General features: G+C 42.4%; 1 protein-coding gene across 18 annotated transcripts in view; it reads right to left on the bottom strand.

Annotated features, from left to right (window-relative positions):
• DST (dystonin) overlaps positions 1-20699 on the bottom strand; it is a 522642-nt gene that overhangs the window by 373512 nt on the left and 128431 nt on the right. For 17 of the 18 annotated variants that reach the window (XM_083177288.1, XM_083177291.1, XM_083177290.1 and 14 more), the window contains one exon: positions 11337-11398. In XM_083177288.1, the coding sequence (XP_083033414.1) occupies positions 11337-11398 (62 nt within the window). Of the gene's footprint in view, positions 1-11336; positions 11399-16586; positions 16673-20699 lie in introns of those variants that run through there. The other variant, XM_083177301.1, reaches the window with a different exon arrangement.

The raw sequence follows: 20699 nt of genomic DNA, 5'->3' as shown, positions 1-20699 counted from the left end.
TATGAGATATATGCATTTTTGGGGGAATTTTTTATATATCATTTTTATTCTGTTTCCTTAAAGTTTATTTTATTGCAGGTGTCTGCTAATGATACTATTGTTAATAATAAATGAATCCTTGCCTGCTCACTTAGCCTGTATCATGCTGCAATATGACTACTCTTATTTTATATATTTTTTGTTTTGTATTTTTTATTATTATTTTTAATTATTAGATATTTTTATGTACATTTATTTATTATGCTTATAATCTATGTGATTTTAATAAATTTTACTCATTGCAATTCTTATTTTTCAATTACTTAATTTGTTTTATATTACTGTATTTGTATGGTCATGGTTTTTTTGATAATTTCTTATTTTTTGTTTTTTATCGATTAATTTCTGTGTTGGTATCAGGTAGTCAAACCCATACCACCTACTCCGTGTCCATTAGTGATAATAAGATCCTACAATAATAATAATCAAAGAAATAGATATATAAAGTGCATCTAAAATAAATAAACAGTGAGGTTCTGGCATGATGGGCAATACACAAGATTGCCAGATGTGTGACAAAAACTTTAAGAAGAATATACTAAGGGACAATCAAGCCCATACTTTGTGAATGGATTTTGTGAGAATAAATATAGGGGAAAAGGAGGAAGGGATGGAAGCCTAATACTTGGATCATAGTCATATCTGTAGATCTTTACCATCCAGTTTGCCATAGTTGGCAAAAGTTGGAATGATGCTATACTTGAATTGAATAAAGATCTGCAAGGAATCATAGGGAATGTAAAGTGGAAGTTTCAAACAGGGGAGATAGATTTTATATATCATTTGGTGCTACTCCGATATTAAGAGGATTATGCGAGAAAGGCTCCATAGTTTATATATTCATTCATGCCATCAGGACTCAAAGTCCCCAACTCAAATGTCCATTGGCTCTCTTTCCTAAGTAGGACTTCAGTAAGATCACCGCCTCTGATACCCAAACTGGCTTTCTCCAAACCACACACTCGAAAATCTTTGAGGGAACCACCATGTTTTGTCATGAAGTGTCTTGCAACAGATGTTAACTTCTTATGGTTTTGTAGATCCATTGCCCCATTTCGGATAGTCCCTACATGTTCAAGCACTCGTTGCTTGAGGGGACGTGTCGTCATCCCGACATATCTCTGATCACATCCACAGAAGATACAATAAACTACGCCTTCGGTTTTGCAATTAATATAGTCTTTGAGTTGGATTATTTTGCCAAATCTGTCATTGATATTAACCTTGGTTATCATATATTGGCAAGCCTTGCATTGTCCACAAGGACAGGTCCCTTTTTGTCGATTTGCTGATGGTATACTTCTCACAAAGTGGCTGTTGACCAATCAATCTTTTAAGTTTCTAGCTCTCCGCCAACTCATAGAAACTGTAGGGCCAAGCCTTTTGGCTAACGTTGGATCTAGGAGCAGAGTGGACCAGTGTCTCTGTATGATACCTTTGATGGTCTGCCATTCTTGACAAAAATCACGTACAAAGCGTATAGTCTGATCTTTCGCTTGTTTATTTTTGGTTTTAAATATTAAGGACTCACGGTCCAATTTCATGGCGTTTCTCATGGCTTTTTTGGTGGAAGTGTGACTATACCCCCTCTCTCGTAGGCGTTGGGTAAGTTCTTGACTTTGGATCTTGAATTCTTGTTCCCCCGAACAATTTCTTCTGAGTCGCAGAAACTCCCCTTTGGGGATGTTCTCGACTGTAGGTGGGAAGTGTGCACTTGTTTGGTGTAGCAAGGTATTAGTGGCGGTGTCTTTACGGTATAGTTGGGTAGCCAGGTGGTTGTTCTTATCTTTGTAAATTTTAAGATCCAAAAATGCAAGTTCTTGTTTGCTGATGGTATGAGTGAAATGGAGATTGATGTTCAGCTGTTGTATGAACTGTAGGAGTAGTGTCTCATCTCCTTCCCATATAAGGAAAATGTCGTCGATGTACCTCAGCCACATCGCGACATGTGAGGTAAATCGATCATTAGCCTCATTGAACACCACTTCCTGTTCCCATTTACCCAGGAATATGTTTGCATAGGTGGGGGCACAAGCCGCCCCCATAGCTGTGCCCCTCACCTGCAAATAGAACCGGTAATTAAATGTAAATACATTATGATGGAGTATAAATTTTAATAACTTTATCAGGAATTGCTGAAATGGTTCATGTTTCTCAGCATCCATAAAGTATCTGACCGCCTCTATACCCTGGTCATGGTTTATTGAGGTGTACAGGGCCTCTACATCTAATGACACCTGGAGTTGATTGTCTTCCAAGCACATATCATGGAGTCTTCGTAGTACATCAGAGGTGTCTTGTACGAATGAAGGCAGGTTAAAAACGAAATGTCTGAGGTGCAGGTCAAGGAAGGTGCATGCTTTTTCGGTAAGGCCGCCGTTGCCCGACACAATCGGCCTTCCTGGTGGATCATTAATTCTCTTGTGCACCTTTGGCAACATGTAAAAGGTTGGCATTACTGGGTTGTTGCTTTGTAAATATTTGTATTCATTGGCAGTAATGGTGCCAGCTGATTTAGCCTCATCAAGGATTCTGCGATATTGTTCCCTGTAGTTTTCCATGGGATTGAATAGGGTAGACCTATAACAATTCACATCATTTAATTGACGGTGAGCTTCCTTCAAATATTTATCTTTAGACCATATTACGATGTTGCCGCCCTTGTCACTAGGTTTCACTAACACATCCTACCATTCCTGTATTTGCCTAATAGCCTATCTTTCTTGTACACTGATGTTTGATTTCTTGAATAATCGATGTTGATTGCAGTGAAGATGGTCAAGTTCTGAGGACACTGCCTTCATGAAGATCTGGATTTCTGGGCTACTGGTGTCTGGGGGAAAGGAAGTAGACTTATGCTGGGTACACACCAGGACGACTAGGGCCCGATCCCCTCAATCTAGATCCAATTCCGACCAATTGGATGTAGATTGTGTGGTGATTGGGCCCTTTTCTGTCCTGGTGTGGACCGATACCGATCCGATGCGCGGTCCCGCGGGTCGGTCGGTCGTTATTGAGATCCTACCTGCTGCAGGTAGGAACTCAATGACGACCATACAGCCGGGTGCGGGTCGCCATCGGATCGGACCCGCTCACGGTGCACATCGTGAGTGGGTCGTGCCCCCCCCCGTCACCGTGAGCGGGTCGGACGAGACACTGACGACCCGCTCACGATGTGCATCGTGAGCGGGTCGTCCTGGTGTGTACCCTACATTAGGTTTTACTTGTGGTCTACTGGTGCTCACCATTGGCACTGGCGAGCTGGGCCCAGTTTCTGTGTCCAATTCTTCTAATGCCAATAAAGCTTCTTGTTCTTCTTCACTCATACCTTTCTTTATATCCTGTATGTCAATTATTATTTCATCAGTGAAATCTTAAGGCCCATACACACTTGAAGATTTTCATTTCAAAAGACTTTGCCAAAATCTTTGATAGCTATATCTTTCACCAAAGTAGTGCGTACACACTGAGCTATTTTCCCCAAAGAGCGAGAGATTTTCAGGAGGCGAAAGACTTTGCTGAAAATCTTTCATTATAAATGGGCTGGGTTTGAATTCCAAGGGTTCCATATATATACAGTATATCGGTGGCAGTGGGCATATAAATATATAAACATTGGTGGGCAGTGTTGGCACTAATGTATGCATTGCTGGCACAGACCAGCAATATATACGTTACCGCCAATACTGCCCACCAATGTTTATATATTTATATGCCCACTGCCACAAATGTATATTTATTTAAATGACACCCCCCCCCCATGTGCCCCTGGAGCGACTCGGAGGCCATCACCGCATCACCCTCCAGCCCCTTCCCTCCCTCGGAGAGATGTGGCCGCATAATTTCCCCGTGGAGAAACGCGGCAACCCCCACCCCCAGTGTAGTGGGTAAGCGCTAAAGCGCCCTCCCTCCCCGCCTGGGGCACCCCGTGCCCTACACTATCCATGGCCGTCCCCAGCAGATAGCGACGCACACAGCTGCCCACCAATGTATTTAAATGCACCAACAATATATTATAATATATATATATATATATAAATAAAATATATATATATATATATATATATATACACAGCGAATAGCCGGCACTTGCACTCTGTGATCAGCGCGGCGGTGCGCAGGACAAGCCACAGCTCACACTTATTCCTACTATCTCCGGCACTCGCCTCTATACTCTGGAAAAACTCACATACACACAAGGTGCATTGCAACGTTTCGGACCGGTTTAATTCAGTCCGTCATCAGGCAGCAAAATATCCAGAGTATAGAGGCGAGTGCCGGAGATAGTAGGAATATATATATATATATATATATATAATATATATATATGGGATGCAGTTAAGATCCCGGTGGTCGAGATCCCGGCGTTCAGAATCCCGACGCCGGAATCCCGACCGCCGAAATCCCGACCGCCGAAATCCCGAATAATGAAGAATAATTTAGTGTGCCGAGCGTAGCGAGGCACCGGGCCCGCTGCGTGGCGAGCGCAGCGCGCCCGCAAGGGGGGGCGATCCACGTCCCCCCCTTGTCGGGATTTCGGCGGTCGGGATTTCGGCGGTCGGGATTCTGAACGCCGGGATCCCGACCGCCGGGATTCAATACTGAATCCATATATATATATATATATATATATATATATATATATATATATATATATATATATATATATATATATGTGTATATATATATATATGTATATATATATATATATATTTTATATATATATATATATATTTTATATATATATATATATATTATATAGGTGCATTTAATGAACACATTGGTGGCAGTGGGCACAATAATATAAACATTGGTGGCCAGCAGGGTGTTAGCACGGAGCAGTGCTGTCTGCTCCGTGTGTTTAGCCAGGCTGGGGGCGGGGCTAGCCTGGCCGGGGAGCAGGGCTCTGCAGCAGCATCCATCCAGCCGGCCAGCCAGACGGAGCACAGGGTGAGTATGACAGGCGAGGGGGCGAGGGGGCGGGGGGCGGTCCGCCGGGCTGAAAGTGGTTAATCTTTCAGCCCGGCAGGCGTACACACACACACGGCGATGATGGATGGAAAACCATCCATCATCGCCACATCTGCTGGTAAAACCAGCAGATGACCCACTTTCCTAGCGATGATGCGGGAGCGCGCATCATCGCTAGTCGGCAATCTCCGGGGCATACACACTGGGCGATTTTCGGACGAAAATCGCTCAAAACGGCTGTTTTGAGCGATTTTCAGCTGAAAATCGTTAAGTGTGTATGGGCCTTTAGTTATTTCTCAGTGTGATTTTTTGAAACTGTAAGTACCAGGAAGGCAGAGCTATGTTTATTCTGTTTAGTATATTCTTACTTGTATGTTTTTATGTTTGTCTTAATGTTTGCACTCGATACCTCAATATATTCTTTTGTTTTTTTTAAGCCCGTCAGATATCCATCTGCATATCCTTCTTTTGGGTATGGGTATAATGGGTTTAGATAATTAGTTAGAATAGTTAGTGGGTAGGGGTAAATGTTAAGGGAACAAAGTATACCAAAAGTTGGGGGTAGGTCGTACACAGGGCCAGATTTGTGCCTAGGCCCGTGAGGCACCGGCCTCAGGGCGGCACCAATTAAGGGTGGCAGGCAGGCTGACATTCTGTTAAATAGCAGCATGGCAGAGCGGGTGGGCAGCAGTGAGTGACGAGCGCCGCCGCCCCAGACATGAATTATCATATGTCGACGGCAGCGCCGCTAGTCACTCACCACTGCCCACCCACTCTACCATGCACATTACATCACCGCTTAGTGGCTGGGTCCGACGGTCCCCCTGCGCGTACGGAAATGGCTCAGGCTCACTGCTACCGGCTCCCGTCCATTGGCTACTCCACACACACACAGTCTATCGGCTGCTGTGTATCCAGCAGCTGAGCTGAGCGGCGTGCAGATCCCCCCTGCGCTCAGTCAGTCACAGTGTGTGAGCCGGAGAGAGACTGACATTGTGCTAATCACTGTACAGTGCCTCCCTCCCTCCGGGTCCTCCGTACAGTGAGCAGTCCAGAGTGCTTAAAAAAATATTAAGGTGGGCTACAGTTACATTTTTATGAAATATATAAATAACAATGTATATACATATATGATTACATTAAAATAGGGGGGGGGGGCACAAAAATGTTGTGCCTAGGGGCGGCCTGACCCCTAAATTCGCCCATGGTCATACAGGGTGTGTGTGTGTGTGTAGGGGAGGGGGGGGGGGGGGGGTTTGAGGTAGATTTGATTTGTGGGGAGTTTTTTTCTTGTGGTTTAGGTTGATACTAGTACCCTAGTTATTCTGATTTAATACTGTGACCATTGTATTTGAAACATGTGCTGAGTGGTTATGTGCATTACTCTATATATATATCTGTATTATTTTTATATATTTCCATATTTTTCGCAGTTTATTTTTACCCGAATGGCGCCTTTGGGTACTTATACTAGGTGTTGCTTTTTGTATCCTCCTATTGTTGTACATTCTCTCATTTTGTACGCTGTATTGTTTTTTATATTCTGTTACATACTATATATATATATATATATATATATATATATATATATATATATATATATATATATATAAAACACATGTCTTTATGTTGAATAATAATAAAAAAAGAATAGTACTGGCTATTGCACAAACACAAACCTAAAACAGAGTTTCAACACTAATGCACACTTCCAGTGTTCAGCCTGTCAGTGAGCATTCCTCCCACAATTGTGTAACCATGGAGAAGTTGCCCTGGGCAGCAAACAGACATCTGTACAGAAATGTAGGCTGAAAATCCCTGCTTTCATGATGTACCGCTAGATGATGTCACAGTCTGTCTCCTGAGACATCCTGATGTTGCTATGTTTTCATGGATACCAAAATGCATTTACAGTAGTTTGCAATGTTTATATAATTGTGTAATGTCTCCGTTTTTGCCATTAATCTATGAAATCATTATTATTACACATTATAAAGTCAACCGACATGAGTTTAAATAGAAATACTGTGCCCTGCATATATATTTATTAGAATACTTAAAAATGCAACTTTTTAGCAAATATCTGCACTACAAATGGCCACAAATAATGGTGTATGCATATGCCTATGAGGGACGGCCAATGCATATGCAGAGTATGCACAGAGATGGTATGTTTGTGTCACTGTACATTGGTGAAGAGCCACATAGCAATGTCCAGCACTGATCGGGAAGTATGCATGGGCACCATTACACATAGATCTATGTATTTAAAGACAATACTACCCAATAATCTACTGTAGTCCATTTTCTGATGAAGTTAACAGTTAATTTTGTGAAACATGTAAAATATACAGATGTAATGGAAGTGTCAGGAGACAATGCCTCATTTGATATCACTAAGATTTTATCATATGGATAAGTACATTGTTAATGGGCTCTCTACTTCACCCTAATAGGAGTATATGGATGTACTGTATATAAGAGAAATTTGTATATAGATGTTAAAATTGTGCTAAAGAGAATTTTTTTTGTATTGCAATAAGGATAAAGCTGCAATTAGAGTTCAACTAAAATCGGAGTGTTGACACTGACAATATTGACATGTTAAATGTTGACATTCTGGACACTATGTCGTCTTGAAAGCCGACAATTAGACCAATAATGAAAAATATAGAAATCTAACACAAAGGCAGCCCATAGAGGGGATGTCAGCCCCTATAAATGTAAAAAACAAGAAGTAAAATCATTGCTAATATCTACAATTAATATATAATGGACAGTATGTAATAAGGAAAATTAACATTTATTTAAAACCCACAATAACATCAAATCACAATGTATAAAAAAACAGCTATGGCTAGGACTTTCTCCTTTGTGTCCATAAAGGATACAATTTTAGCAAAAAGTGGGTCAAGGTCGACATGGGTCAAGTTCAGCAGGTCATTAGGTCGACACAAGCATTATGTCGACGTGGGCAAGGTTGACAGTCAACTGGTCGACATGGGGTTTTTCACAGTTTCTTTTAACCGGCATGTGCCGACAGGCGGTATTTCATGCCCTACCATCCACTAGGGCTGGGTAGCCAACTCCGATCCTCGAGAGCTACCAACAGTTAATGTTTTCCAATGATCTCCTCACAGAATCACAAGTGAAGTAATTGGCTCCACCTTTGGATCTCTGAAAATGTTTCAGCTAGTAATGAGTGCACGTGTGCAGCAGCTAGGTTGTCTGGAAAATGTGAACTGTTGGTAGCTCTTGAGGACCGTAGTTGGCTACCACTGAAAAAATTAGTGTGCCAAGCATAGCAAGGCACCGTGCCCGAAGCATAGCGAGCGCAGAGAGCCATGCGAGGGGACACGGTGCACTTTGACCTGTGTCCATATCGACTGTGTCCACATTCGGGTGAAAAAACAGCGAAAAACCCCATGTCGAGAATTCACATTTAAGTGACAGTCTACTCCTGATTGAATCGGGATCGAATAGCATGGTGCCATGTACACATTTGACTTAGGCTGTATTGTATATACAGTAGTACATATCTGTACAGATAGTCTTGACTGCACACTATATTTTTCTCTTCGATTTTGACGCATTGGAATCAAATTGAATGCATTAGATTTCTTTTCGATTTCGTTTTGATTTTTCTTCCATAAGCAAAATCAAATAGAAAAATAGATGAAATCGAACCGTGTGTATATAAGACTGGGTACACACTAAAACAATATATTGTTTGTTTGAGTGACAAACTACAGTAGGAGCAAGTTTAATCTTTGCTCCTTTGGTCATGGCTAGCCATGGCTAGCCATGGCTATTCTATTGTTCTCAGCTGCAATACAATACGTATTGCAGCTGAGAACAATAGAATAGCCATGGCTAGCCATGGCCAAAGGAGCAAAGATGAAACTTGCTCCTAGTATATATCAGTAGTGGTTCCATGGGTATGTCAGTAGTGTACACCCAATATGTGTACACCCAATATGTTTGTGAAATTCAATGATGCCGTTCACACACATATGATGTCGTCTCTACAGCACAGTCCCTGTAGATATATTTTGAAGATATATCGGCATGTCTAGCTGTGTGAATAGGCCTATACTTACCAAATCAGCCGACATGTTGGTCGGCAGATCCATCGGTATTGTGTGTACCCAACTTAAACTCCAGCTCTTTTAAAGTGACCACAGACACTACAATTGTACTGTGCTATGCGTTTTTGACTATACAATTGTTCTATACAATTTTCTTTTAGCATGCGATGCGATTTGCACTTAGCACGTACAATGTACGTGCGATGCGATTTGATCTTAGTTTTGCACTAGTTGCTGGGGCCCCTTTAACCTTCTCTGACTCCCCCATAAAAGAAAAAGACCTGTGTCAAACACCAACCCCCCCCCCCCCCTCCCCGCACCGCACCTTCAATGTCCATCAGCACCCCTTCAATAAAAATACACTTTGCACCTTCACTGCAGCCTCTTCAGCCCCAGCAATACCCCCTACCCACAGCAAAATTACCCTGTGGGGGGGGTCCGGAAGGCCGTGCAGCGTCTACCTGGCTGCGGGGGGGTGCTGGCGTTCCTGCGCTGAGTGTGCGGGGGCTGCGGGCGGGATTGAAGCGGGCGGGCGGGCTTGAGGCGAGCGGGCGGCCAATATTAAAGCTACGCCTCTGCTCCTATGTAATTTTGCGGGCACCTGTAAAAAAAAAAACCTTACCTGATAGCCGCCTTGTCTTGCCGCTCCGCTCCGACCTGTGCTGCCGCCTGTACTGCCTCCACGTTGACAGCCCTCTTCGCGCCGCAGCAGCAGATGACTGACAGCGGAGGGGGCGTGTTTAAAAAAAAAAAAAGCACGGACAGCATACTAATCGTATGCCACTACACAGCAGGCCCGATGCTGTGCGATAATGTCCAAAAAAGTATGTGCTACACATACTTTTTTGGACATACAATATCGGGGTGCCGGGGACGCGCATCGCGTCGCAGAGGCACTTAAACTGCACCCGATCATTGTACAGAGGATGCGTTTTGTACTTAAAAAGTACAAAACGCATTTGATTATTGTAGTGTCTGTGGGCACCATTATTCATACCACAGCTGTGGATCATGTCTACACAGAGGGGGTTATTCTGACTCACTCGGAAAGGCTCAATCACTCTCTAATGGACAAAACCATGTGCACTGCAGGTGGGGCTGATGTAACATGTGCAGAAAGAGTTAGATTTGGGTGGGGGGGTGTACTTCAAACTGATATCTATATTGCAGTGTAATAATAATGCAGCCAGTATTTACCCTGCACAGAAAAAATAAAACACCCAAATTGAACTCTCTCTGCACATGTTAAATCTGCCCCACCTGCAGCGCACATGGTTTTGTCCATTAGAGAGTGATTGTGCCTTTGCGAGTGAATCAGAATAACCCCCCGACTGCTATACAAAAAAAAATGTGTTTGTTTTTTTCCATTTTATGACTAGTCGCTGCTTGATTTGTCTTAATCTAAAACACATATCTGCAGGGAGCCAGCTTGGCAGTGGTTAGCAAGGGCAAACTAACTATAAATATAGAGAGGAAATGCTAATGACAGCATTCCCTGAGTCAAACAGCAGTACTGTACAAGTTACTTCTTGCAGATGTACCAGTTTCACCAATAACAGAATGCTCAGTACCCTGCACAATACATTTATAATTTATTTATAGTTTCTTATATAGTGCAGCATATTCTGTTGTGCTTTAAAATTGGAAACAACAATGATTAAACAAACTGGGTAGTAACAAACTGACATAGAGGTAGGAGGGCCCTGCTCGCACGCAAGCTTACAATCATGCTATTACATAAATTTTATGCCATGAATTTTTTTTTTTTAATGCTACCTATTTAAAAACAATTTGTATATTTACTATGGTTATCACATCCAAATCTATCTATATAATACCACTTAAGCCGAATGAACTGACCTTTGAGAATAAATATAGTGATAGGTCAGTATTACTTTATCTGATCATTTGCACAAAACACTTCATCATATTTCACACATTGTGTCCTATTATTATCTATACATTTATATTTAGTGACATGGAGCATATAAAGTGAAATTTGGCATCTCTTTGGAGAGAGATAAAATTGTGAGAGATAAAGTACTAGCCGATCTATCTCTCAACGCTTTGATAAATGCCCCCCCACCCCCCAAAAAAAAATTCCTGAAAATTACAGAATACTTTCACTGATTTATGCTTTAGGTATAAATTGGTAAAAGTGGCATAGTATGTGGGATAGTAGAGGGCAGGTTAATAACTAAAGTACACATAATATATTCCTTACTGTTACTTACTCACCTTCATTAGGTGCTGGTTAATCCATTTAGTAAATGTTTTCTTCTGAACTTTGTCTCTTTCATCTGGAAATAGAAAAAAAAAGTGGTTTAACAAAAAATATGTAAAAAAGGTTAAAGAGAAGGGACAGTGAGTGCGGGAGAGGCGTGTGCACTTTACAGTGAATAACACATTATCAATCATGAAGTTCCTGTATACAATAATGACGTCAACTTACATTCTACAGCATAAAACAGAAAGTGATACTATCTCTCCTTAAATATGCAGGCCTCAATAAAGTGTCAGGGTCTTTAAAGCGAACTGCACTGTAGTACTGAGATTGTTGAGGTGTTGTGTTTCTTGTTAATTGATATGACTGTTGGATATTGCAGAACCTCATTTTGTTGATATACAACTTCTATTCCTTTAATCAAAACCTTTAAGGCTGCTCTATTCGGATTTGTGCTTACTTCTTTGGTCTATTTCAACAACCATTGTTTTAGATGGGCAAATATACTAAAATATACTAAGCAGCAGTTTTCCAAAGTACACATTTGTCTACTTCATCGGCAGGGTTATTATCGGAATAATTACTACAATGATGATCAAATTCTCATCCATGATATCTGCTGGTGGCCTCTGACAGGTTTTACATACCACATGTCTACTACAATTTTGCTATCAAGTATACTAGTATCAATCATTCCCATTCTGACTGATATGGCAAAGTCTCGTTAAAGGTGCGTACACACGGGGGAAATATATTGCTCAGCAATATATTGCTCAGTTTCTCCTTTTCATCAGCAACCAGAGATGGTTGCTGATGAAAGGGAACCTCTGCCTGCGGTGCCGCAGGGGTAATCAGCTGATCACAGGAGCAAGCTCCTGCGACCAGCAATTAGAACGGGGCTGAAAACGGGAGCGCGCACCCGGCGATTTATCGCAGGGGCACACTTCCATCACTGACAATATGGTCGCCAGCGACCATATTCCCAGCAATATCAGCCCCTATAGCAGCCGTGTGTACACAGCTTAAGAGATTTCTGTAAGCACATGCTCATTACTAGAAGCTGCAATGCATGCCAGATACAATGGGGCAGATGTATCAAACCTTAACAAGAGATAAATGCAATTGTGATAAGGAGAGATAAACGTCCAGCCAATCACCAGCTAACTGTCATGTTACAGGCTGTGTTTGAAAAAAAGTCATTAAAGGAGCTGATTGGCTGGACGTTTATCTCTCCTTATCACACTTGCATTTATCTCTTGTTAAGGCTTAATACATCTGCCCCAATAATACACTAATAAATGCCTGATTCTGGTTGGCTTGGTAAGCTGCGAAGATCGCCGTATAATTTAAATATATACTATATATATAGTTAATGAGAAAAAGACATGTATACACAAACACCATACAGGTATATATCTGGCTGACAGCAATGCTTGAAAAAAGCGCAAACAAGTGTGTATCAAGTCACCGTTGTATTTCTCATTGGTCTCAATAATAAATGTCTATAAATTACACAGATGGTGTTATTTAATATAGGCAATATTAACATTAAATGTAAATAAAATCAGCACACATGGATGTTGTTGGTTCAAATGTGTGGTCCCATAATGGTTTTGAGGAAGAAAAAACACTTTCCTGAACACTTGCATGTGGTAAATAACTAATATTATTGTGCATATTTTGCACACACTGCAGAACCTTCATCCTTGTGCCACCACTGCTCACAGACAATTGTAACCACCAAAGTGGGAATTGCTGCGCTATTTATTTGTAATATCTTAAAGGAATACACACCATGAGTGAATGCACAGACTCAAATAACTGGATGGAAACTGTCTCGGTATAATATCAAAGCTAATTTATTTAGACCAATATAGAAAATTTTAATAGGAGGCCACCTATAAACAATAAGACACAATAATGTACTAAAAATTCAAGATAATTATTATGCGCATATATATATATATATATATATATATATATATATATATAAAATTATAAAAGCTTTATACAATGAATTTCACAGACAATTGTCACAAACACTGTCAGCTCTCCTCAAATCCACCCCAGCAACATACACATAGTTATCTGTAATGTGGACAAACCATACAGATAATTACCAACAAGCCAGGGTACACATGACTCCAACAAATAAAGAAGACAAGGGAACAATAAGTGCTGGATAACATACTGTAGCACCATTTAGTGTCTGGTTGTAACCTTGGCTTGCTCACATCAGGCAATATACATCAGCACAGCTGCACATGTAGACTGTCACAGCCGGGGCACCTACCGGCCTGCCAACAGGTTATACAATTGAGCTATACAGTAAAACCCTGTAGAAAAAAAGAGAGGGGGAGAACCACAGACACAGCCAAAGCTGCTGTACAGGGAGTGTGTAAGTCTCCCGATATTTTCTTATACAGTAAAACCCTGCCTGCAGCCCTATTTGTATTATTCTAACAATCTTCAGACTTACTGTTGGTCTGACCCTCATTAAAATATTAAACAGCCAGTAAACCTAGTACAGCTTGCCTATATACAAGTGCTACTGTATGTATATACAGATGCACCTGTTAATGTTCCCATGCCATGGCAGGACCTGAGAGATTTGCCTTTCTACTTCTATTTGCTTTGCTGACAAGCACAAGGCATTGTTCATTGTTATCAGCCATTTCTGCAAAGGGTGCTGAAAATAACTGGTTACAATGTCCTTAAATGAGTTTACTAAGGGCAGCCAATCATCCAGTAACACACCTGTATACCTACAACAGAGTACTAGTGGGGGGTTTGAGGACGCCCACTATACAGTGCATGGTTTTTGAGCACAGTATAGTGGTGTTGGGACCACAATGGCGCAATCGTGCAGCTATTCCCTGGGCAGCCCATCTGATGCTAGCCACGCCCCCTATGTGCCTAACATGCTGCCCCTGTAAAGGGGGCGGGGGGGGGGGGGGGCAGAGTAGGCAAGTACTGGATGTTCTGTATGTCTCTGCAAAAGACTTGTGTTATATTGTAAAAGAGGGGAAAAGCAGGTTGCTGCACTGTATGGCATTACATCATCCCTATCACAGATACCTTTACACAATAAAAAATATATTTTAAAGTCCCAAGAAGCTGGAAGTGATCTGGCTGTTCAGCTGATTGCAGACGCATACAATGTGCACACAATATGAAATCAATTATTTCCCTTGAACTCAAAGTCAAATGATATAGGGGGTGATTCTGATTTACTCGGACGGGGTGTGTGGGGCTCTGCGCATGGTATATTAGGCACATGAGCAGCTCCCTTTTGCGAATGGCTTCAGCGTTCGCAAGGATCGGGGTGCCCAAGGGTGGTGGGGACGGGGTTTGCCCATGGGTACCCCCAAAGTCTTACGGGCGTTCCCATGGTTCCCATGTGCGGGATGATGTTTGTCAGGGGGCGGGTGGATGACGTCACAGCATGTCAGCCGCCCACCCCGTCTTCGTCCCTGCGCTCACAAATAAAACTTCTATTTGCAAAGCCAGGAGGAATCATTAGATGGTCGGCGACCTTCCAATGATCTCTCCTGCAGCAGAGTCATGTGCGAGGGGATGTGACTTCATTACACACTGCCTTGCATGGTATCGAGGGGAATCGGTGGCAGTGGGCGGCATTCAGGCAGGCAGTGTCTCTGGTGCTCGGTAAGATGCAAAGTTCACAGCTTACCGATCAAACCAGAATCAGGGCCAAAGTGCAAACACTGTGCAGTCTTCCAAATGACCAAACATATATACGGTCAGTGGCCACATGCAGGAGTATGCTGCCAGTGACGATACCCTGAGTCTTAGCAACATGTATGGGCAACAGAAGATGCTGTTGCTAACCAGTGGGAGCACACACTTTGGCCCTTATTCAGATCGCTTCGCATAGCCCATGTGTTCGCACAAGGGACCGATGTTGGGCGTATGCGCATTTTTGCGCATGTGCATATGCCGGGTGTGTGCAGCCACGGTAAACTGCGACCGGGGGGTGTGGGGAGGCGGCAGATTGTCCTACAATTGTAAAAGTGTACACACCCTACATCCCCGTACAGACTCCATTATCAATGGTAAGCCCAGGCCAACGATATTGTGCATAAATACTGAATGATACTGGTAAACAATATCGTCAGTCACGTCACCCGCCCCCTTATTGACGATATAGTCAACATTGAACATGCAGCACAGAAAACAGGTGGATTGTTATACGATTCACAGGAATGCGCATCGTTAACAATATTGAGCATACACACTAAGCAAGATATCGCCCAGAAGGGCCAAATTGAGTGATATATTTTAAAAAGTTGAAAAGTGTGGGTGGGGCTTAAAAGGGTGGTCCCAATGTAACAGAATGCAATACTATGAATGGGTTACATTATTATTACATTATTTACTCTATTTATATTGTGCCACAAGTGGTCTGCAGTGCAAACAGTAAGAGAACAGGGTAAAACAGAACATTACAGTAGCCAAAACATAATCAGGACAATGGCTGTATTTACAGTGCAAGAGAAAAGGGCTGAGAGGACATAAGGAAAGAGAATCCTGCACCTAGGAACTGACAATCTAAGGTGAGTGAAGACAGACAGAAAACACAAGATGTGAGCAAGTCAGTCAGTGTGTGCCTGAGGGCAGGAAGGTAGAGCGATAGCAAGGTAGTCAAATTGGGATGGCTGGAGCAGGAGATTAAGGCAAGCAATTCTGTTGCGCCAACTGTAAAGCGCAATGGAACTTGCTGCGCTGTATAAGAAACTGTTAATAAATAAAATAAAGGCAAATTGGTTATGTACTGGATTGGTATTCTGTGATGTGCAGATGTGCACACATCTACCTCATGGTGAATATCATGATAAATCTTCATACAGCTGAATGAGTTCATGCTCCAACATATGCACACACAGGTAACCAGTATCAGCTGTGAAAGGTACAATGCACACAGCATTTATACAGCCAAAATAACACAACTGTTTATACATCATACAGTGTAAATCAATTGCAGTGGTAAAAGTGATCAGCAAGGAGAAATAAACATATCCATGAGAATATAGCAGATACAATAAAGAAAAACAAACTTTGTGTATCAACCAAGAACATGTACACGTCAAACGTCTATTTATGTTTACTATAGTTTTCTCAACCTGAGTCTTCCTAAAAATAGAACCAAGCAGTGCACACACTGCCATGTGGGACACATGCAGTGCCAGAACGGGACAGACACCACACACACACAGCAAGCTGTACAAGTGCATGCTCATACTGACCCATACAGCCCATCAGAGGTACCAGCATCGCATTCAGACTCTGCTCACTACTTTGCAGATGCCACATCATTCTTCCTATGCTTCTTGATGTTAAATTAAAGTAGATTTCGTTTTTGCAGTGCAGGAAGGAAAATTCAATGACGAGACAAACTCCTCCTGTCAGGCTATAACCAGCAGCAACACCCATTTAAAAAAAAAAAAAACACACACAAGCAAACGTTTCATTTGCAGAATGACACAAAAAAACACTGTGATTTCCACTATACCATACACGCTATATAGAACAAACTGTCGCTGTCATGATATTAGCTGAGAGTTTACACCTTGGTGTCACAGCTAGTTCAAATTATACGAGAAAATGTAATTATCTATTAGAAAGTTTACCAAAATGACCCCTAACTAACATTATTATTTTATTCCTTTAAGCATTTTAATAACAGCAGTATAAAAACCCAGTTGTGGTCATATGTGCAAGTATTTCTAGATGGTGAATACAGCCTAGAAATAGTTTATACCTAGGGGTATATTTATTAACAAGTGGGTTTATAGAAATAGAGATGTTGTCCATAGCAACCAGATTCTGCATATCATTTATCTGGCACCTTCTACTGTAGAAGATAATAGCCAGAATCTGATTGGCTGCTATAGGTAACATCTCCACCTCTGTTAACACCCACTTTGGTAACTTTACCCCTAAGCACTTAAATAGCAAGTACAGGTTTAAAGACAACACGGAACTTGCTATAAGTGGTCTGATAACTGACCTGATTACTTGGGAGTGCATCCAATGTAACTGGTTTAGTGAGGATGGCATGGCTGCTCTGTTACGCTACTTTGGCACATTCTTGGTTTTCATTCTTTGTCTGTGTTTGTTTAGTGAGCATGGCAAAACATTCTTACTATGTACAATTTATTAAATGAAAGCCCTGTACACACGGGGCAACGGGTGCAGGAAGGCTGACCAAAGTGCTTACGCACAATCGCTCAGCACTCATCATGGTATATCTGCGATGCACACCGTGATGTGTGCTGAGAGATCTGTTCAGTGCGGGACTTTGCCTATTGTTTATAGGCAAAGCTCCACGATCTAGCAGGAAAGACCACACATCGCCGTCGGGTGTGGTATGGGGCTCGGACAGTGGGGATCCCGACAGTCAGGATCCCGACTGCTGGTGCTCCGACAAGGGGGCGAGCACAAAGCCTATTGCGGGCTCGCAAGGGAGAATAGACCCTGTGAGTCGGGATCCCCCTTGTCGGAACACCGGCAGTCGGGATCATGACGCTGGGATACTGACTGTCGGGATCCCCACTATGGAAAGTGGCTTACACTGCCTGTAATACAGGCGAACGGACAGTAGTGGCCAGCGATGATGTGGGAGTGCACACTAGAGCTCACCGCTCATCACGGGTCATACACACTAGGACATTTTGATCTCAAAGTAGCTCAAAACAGGAAGAGTGAGCTACTTTGAGCACAAAATTGCCTAGTGTGTATGGGCCTTAACATTCCACTTAAATCTTTAATTTTAATGAGGTTTTCAGTCATTAGCATCTGAAATTGACAGATGTGAATAATACCTCTTTCACATCGCAAAATGCAGGGTCGCACCGGGACTTTGAAACGGTTCAGTCCCGATGCGACCCTGCATTATTGCCAGTTTGTGGATGTCATGAGCGGGGGGGGGGGGGGGGGCGCTCAACAGGGCCGGTAGAGGAGGCAGCGCTTAGAGCCTCTTAGAGCACTGCATCCTCCATAGTGTGACTGGAAAACAGGTCGCTAATCCTGATTAACCCATTCCCACACCAAAGCAACACGGCAACGAATCGGTAAGAACCATCTTCTTTTTTTTACCGATATGTATTGCCGTGTTGCTAGTGGTTTGCTGGATCCGGTAACCCCATTCACATTTCACCAATTACTGGGTTGAACCTGCAAGAAACCAGCATGAACCTGGTAATTAGGTGTGCTGTGAAAGGGGTAAAAGCCCTCAAGGTGCATTTAATGCATTCGGCACTGGCCAATAAGGCAACATTCATATCTGTATCTATTACATGCTTATGTGATCAATTAAAGTTTTGACTCTAAAACGAACACATAGTTCTTAAGTGATCCGCACTGCCAGTCTATTTTGGAACAAGAGTTATTAAACTTCACAGAGGCTTTGTTCTGAGAACCGGTAGCACTAGCACTTCCATGCTACCATAATAACAAACAACATAAATCTTCAGTAATAAAGCATTCTAACCTCTTAACTAGGAATTATGTAGGCTGACCCTGCATTAAATCATTTTTGTACTGAAAATGCTGGAAAATGGTCTGGATTGTTTGCGTTGATTTATAAATCTGTCTGATCCACCAGGCCACGATGCAGATAACTTCAGGTTATGGAGGTAGCCAATTAGCCCTGATGCATCTTTTTCCAAAAAGTAGCACTGCTAATAGAATATCCCCCTATGAATGGAAATTATGCAATGTATCGTGGTATATTATCAGCCAGCTGCTGCTGCTGCCCTCTTCTCTGGGGGATGCACTGTAATGTAGTGTATGACTAATACCCCTTTGACACCGCACAAATATCCAGGGTGGACCCTGGGTTTTTGCTCAGTCTATCCAGGTGAGCGTGCGGTGTGAAAGGGTCATTTTCAATACCCTGGGTCCGGCAACCCTGCAATCCAACCCAGGGTAAAAGCAGTGTTTTACGCAGGTCGGAGTCAGGTTGCTTGGCAGGCTTAAGAGGAACCGCGTATCGAGTGACTCGGTAACCGTTCACTGCTATGGCGGAGGCAGCAGCGTCACTGCTGCCTCCTCCCCCGCCCCGCACGTCATGCTGCTGATCCACCACGTCTGACGTCGGCGCCTGGCAATATGCCACGTGCTGAGAGGGCATGATTTTTTGCAAATGTCGGGTCGCTCCCTGGCCGTATTTGGGTCCAAATTCCGGGGGTGACCCAGCATTTGTGATGTGAAAGAGGTATAGTTTAATGGTAGTTGCTAAATTATAGTGGGCTAAGGGACCTTTCATGCCCAGGGGGAGGAGCAAGGCTGGGAGGCTTGCTCCTTCACTATCCACGCCGCCACTGGTTCCCTTTAATAACCAGGTGGTGAGCGAAGCGGAGCGAGCCACCGTGCCCGAAGCATGTTGAGCGAAGCGACCCCGCGAGGGTCCGTTTGTTCTGAGCTCCTCTCTTCGTCCCCTGTGACATCAGGAGGTCTCTTAGCCCAATCAATTTTACCTAACCATAGTTTAATAGTGGGTACACACAGTTAGATGTTGAATTTGATTCGATATGGCATTTGATTTGATATGGCATTTGATTTGATTTCTACTATATAGTCTTGCCTGGCGATTTCCACGAAACGTGAAAGAGCATCGGGATCAAATCTGCATTGAATGTGAAAAAACCCTTTGATGTGATTTGATTTTGAATCTATTTTGATTCTGCTTCTATAAGCAAAATTGAATAGAAAAATAGTGGAAATCTCACCATGTGTACTCTCTATTAGACTGTAAGCTCTCACCAGCAGGGCCATACATACTGTTCTCATCACCCTGCACTTTCCATGGCTCTAGTGATGCCACAATCCATCAGCTATTCTCATCCTGTCTGTCTGCTCTCCCAAAACACTGCTATTGCTTTTACCTGCCATTCAATTATACGGAGACCTCAATGGTTATGTTTTTCCCCTGTACTGTACTTACTGTTGTATAATGTATTATTTGCGTGTTATATTGTAACTAAAGGCCCCATACATCACAGCTACCTTTCCCAAATTCCTTGATCCACTGCCAAGCCACCAACCAAATCGGCCATCAATGATTTGATGATCCCCAACCATTTTCGGTCACTACCTGGGAATAAGACTTTTTAAACATGTTTAACCTGGCTGTCAGGGATGGAACATTGAAGCAATTTTTCTATAATGTATGGGAGACTTTACAACACCACATAAACTTTTAGGCCATATAAATAAATACATAAATAAAATAATAATCATAAACATAAAAATGACTGCCAATGCATTCTCAGACATGTGTAAACCCCTACAAAATGTCTATGTAAGCTTGTGGTGCTTAATGGAGGTTGAGAGTACCATAATCAAATTTTTATTTT

Source organism: Crinia signifera, chromosome 3, assembly GCF_055691185.1.
Source record: "Crinia signifera chromosome 3, ASM5569118v1, whole genome shotgun sequence".
NCBI classification, from domain to species: Eukaryota; Metazoa; Chordata; class Amphibia; order Anura; family Myobatrachidae; genus Crinia; species Crinia signifera.
The sequence above is the reverse complement of the archived record's forward strand: the minus strand, read 5'-3'. Positions and strand labels throughout refer to the sequence as shown.